At 35.4% G+C, this 7,431-nt stretch overlaps 2 protein-coding genes across 2 annotated transcripts; one reads left to right on the top strand and one right to left on the bottom strand.

Annotated features, from left to right (window-relative positions):
• Positions 1-3,530: 3,530 nt before the first annotated feature.
• On the bottom strand, positions 3,531-6,056 carry zmat5 (zinc finger, matrin-type 5). The gene is made up of 6 exons (XM_079257249.1): positions 5,914-6,056; positions 4,810-4,982; positions 4,486-4,548; positions 4,312-4,392; positions 3,837-3,945; positions 3,531-3,732 (listed from the first exon to the last, which is right to left on the bottom strand). The coding sequence occupies exons 2-6, from the start codon at positions 4,934-4,936 to the stop codon at positions 3,585-3,587; spliced, it is 528 nt and encodes a 175-aa protein (XP_079113375.1). The 5' UTR covers positions 4,937-4,982; positions 5,914-6,056; the 3' UTR covers positions 3,531-3,584.
• An 89-nt stretch (positions 6,057-6,145) lies between these two features.
• On the top strand, positions 6,146-6,835 carry uqcr10 (ubiquinol-cytochrome c reductase, complex III subunit X). The gene is made up of 2 exons (XM_079256055.1): positions 6,146-6,313; positions 6,503-6,835. Exons 1-2 carry the CDS (start codon positions 6,173-6,175, stop codon positions 6,548-6,550), a joined length of 189 nt encoding a protein of 62 aa, XP_079112181.1. The 5' UTR covers positions 6,146-6,172; the 3' UTR covers positions 6,551-6,835.
• The last annotated feature ends 596 nt before the right edge of the window (positions 6,836-7,431 follow it).

Below are 7,431 nucleotides of genomic sequence, written 5' to 3'. Positions count from 1 at the left end.
GAAATAGAAGATAACAGCGTATGCATGGGTATTTATGTAAAAAGTCAAGATTCAACTTGTGGTCATAGTTTATTTTCACAGTCTGCCTGCAATACATGCAAAATGTTGCTGCATATTTCAAATCCGTGCATCTGTAATTCATCAAAATGAATCTAAATGAGTGTCAGTTTAGTAGCAGAATGACCTGAGCTAGCAGAATGAATAAACAAACAGTGTCTAGAGTAGTCTAGAGAAATTATTACATGTACAATTTATAGCAAACGAGTAAGTAGTAATTTACGCAGCACACTTGCATGTATAAATAAATGTGTTCTATGTGGGTGAGATCAATTTTTGAAGTATGTGTTTAAATAATTATGCAATTTGTTACGTGACTTGCAAAAAAGGTATTTGACATGTTCCTGTAAATTTCAGGTTCTTTGTGGGTGTGCAAATAATATCAAAACATTTAATACTTTGCAGTATGCTGTGAACAATAATTTAACATATCATGAAAATGGTTGTTTTCTGGCTTTTACATGGACCACCAAAACAACATTTTTGCTTAAAGTGTAACATGGTTATATTTTCTTACTTGGATAGGTGATACATTAAATCTGTTATTTTATTATGGATATAAACATAATGTTTTGTAAAAACAAGCAAAAAAAGTTGCACAAAAACAATAATGTGTCTGATTTATAATTTCCAGATGAACTGGACATTCTGATGCAAGTTCTTTATATCAATGTCATGCACTTACATTGACTTTTTAGATTTGTTCAAGATCAATATTTCTTTAGTAAATATTTGTCATTTTTGACAAGTTTTATGAAACACTTTAGATTTTTTTTTCTTACCTTGAACAAAATCAAAGCTCTATCACAAGCAGGAACGTATGTAACAGTGAGAATTTCTCTGGCAATAAAACCAATGTCTTGTAATGTAGCTATTTATGTAAAAAATATTTACATTGTCTTTTCATGTTATGTTCAGCCACAGCATTTTAACTAAGTGGTAAGTTTAACACCCACATAAACCTTTGTACAGACCAATCCTTAGGAGGAGGGCTTACTCAATATTACACATCTGGTTTTAATGTTGGGGCTGACAGGTGCACCATGTAAAATAAAGGTTCTGTGTGGATGTAAAGTATTGTCACTGTGACAGAGCTTGTCTTAAGACACTGTATTAGCAAATATTATTAATTCTGTATGTTACAGTGTTTTAGCAAGCAGATTTATGTACGCTTTGTTAACATATTGTCTCAATTGCGTTGGCTTTATTTGGAACGTGGACGTCTTTTGTTTTGTGCCTTTGTCACTGTTTTATAAATAAACTGCACTTTCATTGAGCTAAAGTAATCATAAAGTCTTAAAATTACTAGAAAATCTACTTTTTAAAAAAAGAAAGTCTTGATGCAAAACTTGTTTAAACTCAGATTATTTATCAGTAATAATTTGTATCTCCACATTGTTGCTCCATCCGACTGTGTGACATTATCAGTGATTTTAATGTATGTAAGGTTTCCTGCACCGATTTGTTTTCTTTAACTTCTGTAAAGGTCACTGCATCAATTATACACTAATGTAAGTGGTGTTTAGATGCATGTAGTCCAATAAATAACAAGTGCATTAAAATTCAGGAAGCTTCTCATCTTTCTGCTAACAAGTTTTAACAGATGTCGTCAGTCATATAGAAAGGTGATAACTAATATGAGACAGAAAGAAGATGATAAATAAGCAGTAGAATATCAGTCTTCTTCACTGCGCACTGTGGCATATTTTGCTGGATCTTGCCACAAGCTTGCAATGAAGTGCATCTTTGTAATTTTTTTTTTTTTTGCCAAAAATTTTAACAGCTAAAACATAGTCACAACTTTGATTGTGCAATTTTAGGTCACATCAGTAATAACATACATATATGCTAGGGATGCACCGATACCAGGCTCCATACCAAGCGTATGTACTCGTACTTGGTATTAATAAAAGCGTACCAATACCACAACCGATACCACACTAGTCATGTTTTAAAAGAAATAAATGCCTTGAATGTTAAAATGTGACATTTTTTGTTACACTAAAAGCCAGACCTTTGTTTCAAAACCACACATTTATAGTTGTATTTAGGTAAAATGTGCCAAAATCAAAATAAAACTTGGTAAAATTGTTAGATCTGTAATGTTATTATGTTTGTATTAGTGAGGTGACTTAAGAAAGGATAGTTAATTTATTACAACCTAATGAAATCCTACAGTTATAGCAGCAATAATAACCATAGTCACAATAATGTTCACATGAACAGATTTGGTATCGGCAAATATATCTGCATATATTCACATTTCAAATATTGGTATCGGTTCGGAACTCCCAAAATGTGGATCGGTGCATCCCTAAAATATGCAATACCAAAGATCTTCAATTAATTATTAGCATAGTATTTTATATTTATTTATCTAGACTTTATTCATATTCTACATCAAATTTAATCAAATGTGATGGTGTAAGTATATATTTGTAACAGATGTACTTATTCTAATTTATTGGGTAGATATCCCAACTTTCGACTGGTGCTAAATACAGAAAATCCTAAATTGGGTTTATAATTCCATAACTAACGAGGTTTTCAGACTCAGCATAGCTCCAGTAAAAAATAAAGGCCTCATGGCTTTAAGAATCAAAGTGATAAGCAGCCACACGTCAGGCATAAACACAAGGGATATACAAGATGCTAACTAAAGAAAAAAATTAAATATGAATGAACATACTTCAATTAGAAAATCTAATTCAGAACAGCAGCTTCTCATCTTTACTATTTAGGTAGAAAAATTGGGTTTCCATGGCTCAGTTAGAAATCAAATTAAGTCATGACAAAAGGGAATCTCTTGGTGATGCGGCAGAAAATTAAAAATAACAACAACAAAAATTCCATCTGTGACTCTAGATTGACCAGAGGTGCGAGTGCGCACAGTTGTTTGTCTCCGTTAGGCTTCGTGATGGTTCAGCAACCTTTCCAGGGTGCACTCCCCCTTTTACCCTTCGACAGCTGGGATAATCTCCAGTCTCGTTTCAAACCCAGACAAGATGAAACAGGTGTAGAAAATGGATGGATGGATTTCCATCTGTTTAACAATCATCCATTTATTTCAGGAAAATGTGACATCAAACCAAACTCCTCAGAGATCCACTTCAAGGGCGCGCCACAGCTGATTAATGCAGCAATCAACAACACATTGTCAAGCTATGATGACAAAATGTTGCGTCTGAGTCAGCTTGCAACACCTGTAGTGTCACTTCTAATGTCAGATTGAGTTGTTAAACTCATGTAACTACTCATCTTATATCAGCCACTGTTACAGCTTAATGTCTTACAATAAAATATAACTGTTAGAATGAATAAAATCATACCTAAGATAGACAAAAAATAAAAAGATGTTTCCGTTGGTGTGCCAAATTAAATATTTTATTTTTAAAAAATGGCAACAACACTTTGAAGCTAAAAGAAAAAAAACTTTAAAAAAGAAAAATACACCATTTCTTAAAAACGACTGTTCCTCTCTCCACGTATCCACTTATCATTGAGCTGAAGCCTTGTGTCAATGTCTCTCAACCCCATTCAGTGTTCACTCTGACCCTCCATCCGCCTGGAGGAGGTGGTAGAAGTGAGGGTGGGAGGTCAGGAATGGAGAGCAATTGTTGAGGTATCTCACTTCCTGCTTCAACCTCCTCGATATCTTCCTTACTTTTTAGATCCCTGCAGAGATAAATAATTGAATGGTTGAATATTAAATGAACAGGAACAATTATTAGGTATGCTACCCATGTAGGCTTAGGTGATAGAAAAAAAAACAAACATACTTTTTGGTACTGAGGGCAGCTCGCTTCTTTTCCCATTTAGACAGCCATTCCTCTATACTTCGACCCAGCATCATTCTGTCCTCAGAGTCTTCTTTTTGCTGCCTTTCATCTGGGGAAAAAGAAAAATATAACTTTTTAAAAAATACAGTAGTTTATACTAGTCTGTATATGTGCTTGACAGTAGTAACATGTATTTGTGGACAATCACTTTCTTTAACTCTTGCTTTCTTTTGTAAGCAAGTGTAAGCTTTGGCATCATTCTTGCTATTTAATGTAGTTTGAAACACACCATCAGCAAATCACCAGATTGTCCAACACAGCAGCAATCCATGTATGAAATTGTGAGTGCAGTTCTATTATTGTGTAAAAAATGTTTTGATCATTTTCATTTCTATATAATGCAATGCTGAGTGAGAAAAATTGATTTGGGTCTTTTGTTGATGACAAAGAGCACCATCATCTGGTTACAGCTTACCCTCCATTCGCCTCATTAAGTTTAACTGTTCCTCTTCGGACATGTGAGAAAACCTGCAGTTTGAGCCAAAATCACAAATTCCTAAATGGAAAAGAAAGCAGCAGCAACAAGATTGCACATATTAAAACATAAACTTTAAATCCTAGTAAAGATTTGGCACAAAAGCTCCATTACCTTTCTGGAGAAACTTCCGGCAGGGTTTCTTTACTTGCTCATCATAGAGAATAGCTGCAGAGTCTGTGAAAATATGCTGTTTGTGATGGTTGCTTATACTCTTCTACCATAAATTAAAATAGCTGTATAGGAAAATCTAAATCTCATAAATAAATATAAGTACTGTTTATCATCTTAAATAATTTCTACATTATATAAATGCATGGAAAATATCACAGACTAGTTAATAAAATGAGTTAAATTAAAACTATGTCATAGCAGTATAGCCATAACAGACAGTCAAATTTACTAGCTATCAAATGCAGAGATTTTTACGTTGCTCACCTCTAAATTGGTCATACCAGGCTTTCTTTGCTCTGTGATGCTGAACACCATTCAGGTGTTTCTTCCTGTTATGCATGTTGTCCTGAAAGGATCGATCACAATAGTCACAGTAGTACCTTTTCCCCATACCGAAAGCTGTAGTTCAGACCGATGAACTGTTAACTTTTAAATACCTGAAAGACATTAAACAGAAAAAAGTATTCCCTGGTTATTAACAATAACTAACTAAACAAAGTTGTCCTTTGGAAAATAAAAAAATTGAAATCTGAATAATGCATGCAAGTCACATACGCAGGCAAAGACTATACAGATTTAACATGTAACCAAAACTATCACAGGTACAAACTGGGACCCACTTGTCATCTGCTATTAAGAAAATCAATTTTATCAATGCCACATCTTCTTGGTTATCTATTTTATACCTCTTTATCTGCTCTTTTTTTTAAATATTATTCTGTCTGTTATCCTAGCCAATATCTCCAGGAATGCATTTTAAGTAGAAATAGGGGTTGTTACAGGAGCTGTGAGCAATGGTGTATTCTTTACTGGAGTCTTTTCTGCACATTTGAGCCTTGTTTACATAAGCTGTCATAAACACAATTAGTCTAAATAACAAATCGTATAATAGTGTGATATATCGTAACAAAACAATAGATAAATGTGCAGGTGTGCTACTTTCGAGGGAAAGATATCTCATTTTGTTAAATGTATGTTGCTTCAACATCTTCTTTACAGTCTCAGTCAGTTTTGCTGAGACCTGGGGTGATTGGGTTAAGAACTTAATGAAAAAAAGAGGCAGGATGGGAGAACTTACAAACCAGAGAAAAGGAAGGAAATAAAGGACGAAAAGCTCGAGACGCCTCTCTTTTGCTGCCCTCTACAGGTTACGGAGGCTTAAAATTAGTAACATGCTTCTGTTTTGGCGTGACTTCCTGTTTGACTTTTAAGATATCATAGATAGAAGATAACATATGCTCCATGTTAACGCAACTAGGCTTTTCACAGGCATAGGATGTTCATAAACACAGTGATGATTCAATGGCTGCTTCCTTCCACAACCAAGCGAAGAAAAACTGCATTTGAATAATCAGTAAACATACTTACTGTCATACCAGCAGACGTTAACATTCACTCCAGGTCTACGTGACTTTTAAGGAACGTAAAAAAATTAATTATAACTGATGAAAGTCCAGTCCTTTTCGATAAATTTGGGTGAAAACGACTGTGCATCATACATACAAAATGCACGAAATCGCTTACGTACGGTATCTTTCAAGGGACATTCTGCTCGGAGTCGTAAAACACAAGCGGAAGTTTCCTACAGCAGCATCCGGTCTTGCGCAGAGCGGTAAACACCAACGATATGGCGCTGGCTAAATCTGTCTACAATCTTCTCTTTAGGAGGACGTCTACCTTTGCTGTAACCATCATGGTTGGAGCGATTTTCTTTGAGCGAATATTTGACCAAGGTGGTGACGCGATTTTTGAGCAGATGAATCGCGGGGTAAGACTATTTTTCTTGGTGTTTTATTGATCTTGACCTTGTGAGCAGAGGGCGAAGCGGCGCTGACGTTAGCTCAGCTAGCTCGACCGCTTAGCTGTAGCAATCACGCCCTGGATACAATCTCTTTTTATTCAATCCATGCGCATAATATGACATGTTTAATGGTGTCTAATATGTGCTCTTGTACAGAAACTATGGAAACACATCAAACACAGCTACGAAAATAAAGAAGAGTAATGGGACGGAGCCAGAGTTATGTAAGGCTGGAGCACAAGTGTTGTTCCCATTACCATCCTTCCTGGATTTAACACCGGAATCAAGCAGCTATTAACATGGACGATGTGCTCCAAGTCATACCAAGAAAGGAACCGTCTATCAGAGGACCTGTGAAAACGGACCAGACTGGTCCAGACCACCACGAAGATGGAGCGAAGGGTCCTTTCGCCTCGTCCCACTTATCACTTGTAATTCCCTTGTCCTTGCAGATTGCAGATTGTAAATTAAATATTTGTTGGTGTCTCACAGGCCTTACATGGTTTTCATTTACAACGATAAAAAAAAATTCAAAAGGCAATTTCTCATCAAACAAACATGTAAATATTGCAGCACTTATTGTGGAAGCATTGTGATTACATTGGATATTTACACACCGAGGTAATTTAATGTCATTTGTCATGTAACTCTAGTTACCAGGTTTTATCCACTGTAGACCAGTGTGTTAAATATTCATACAAATAAAGAGTCCTTGAGATGGACAAAAAAGCAAGTACTTCAAGTATAGATCACTGTACATTTATAAACATTTCGACTCAAGCATTTTCAGAGTTGGGGTTATAGCCAAACGCTGAAACTGTTGATTAAGAAATTTATCACTGAAGTTATCTGGCTACATAGTTTTCTGTTTTGGTTTTCTCCATGGAGAAAAACTGCAATGGAAATGTCTCTAACTGTGATCTATAGGTATACAGATAAATGTATGTGTCCAGTCTAGATAAGGGGTGTCCAAAGTTGATAATCAAGGGCTGCTGTCCTGCAGGTTTTCAGCGTCTCTTTAACATGCCTGGAGCAAATTAAGTTTTTCCAACAGTCTATGAATTTCAGCACAATGACTTATTAAT

Source organism: Telmatherina bonti (genome assembly GCF_933228915.1).
Source record: "Telmatherina bonti genome assembly, chromosome: 17".
Classification (NCBI taxonomy): Eukaryota; Metazoa; Chordata; class Actinopteri; order Atheriniformes; family Telmatherinidae; genus Telmatherina; species Telmatherina bonti.
The sequence above is the reverse complement of the archived record's forward strand: the minus strand, read 5'-3'. Positions and strand labels throughout refer to the sequence as shown.

Coding starts and splice junctions, on each gene's coding strand:
- uqcr10 (XM_079256055.1), top strand. CDS start 6,173: ATGGCGCTGGCTAAATCTGTCTACAATCTTCTCTTTAGGAGGACGTCT. Junction 6,314..6,502: donor TTGAGCAGATGAATCGCGGG/GTAAGACTATTT, acceptor GCTCTTGTACAG/AAACTATGGAAACACATCAA.
- zmat5 (XM_079257249.1), bottom strand. CDS start 4,936: ATGGGGAAAAGGTACTACTGTGACTATTGTGATCGATCCTTTCAGGAC. Junction 4,393..4,485: donor CCGGAAGTTTCTCCAGAAAG/GTAATGGAGCTT, acceptor TTTTCCATTTAG/GAATTTGTGATTTTGGCTCA. Junction 3,946..4,311: donor CTTAATGAGGCGAATGGAGG/GTAAGCTGTAAC, acceptor CTTTTTCCCCAG/ATGAAAGGCAGCAAAAAGAA.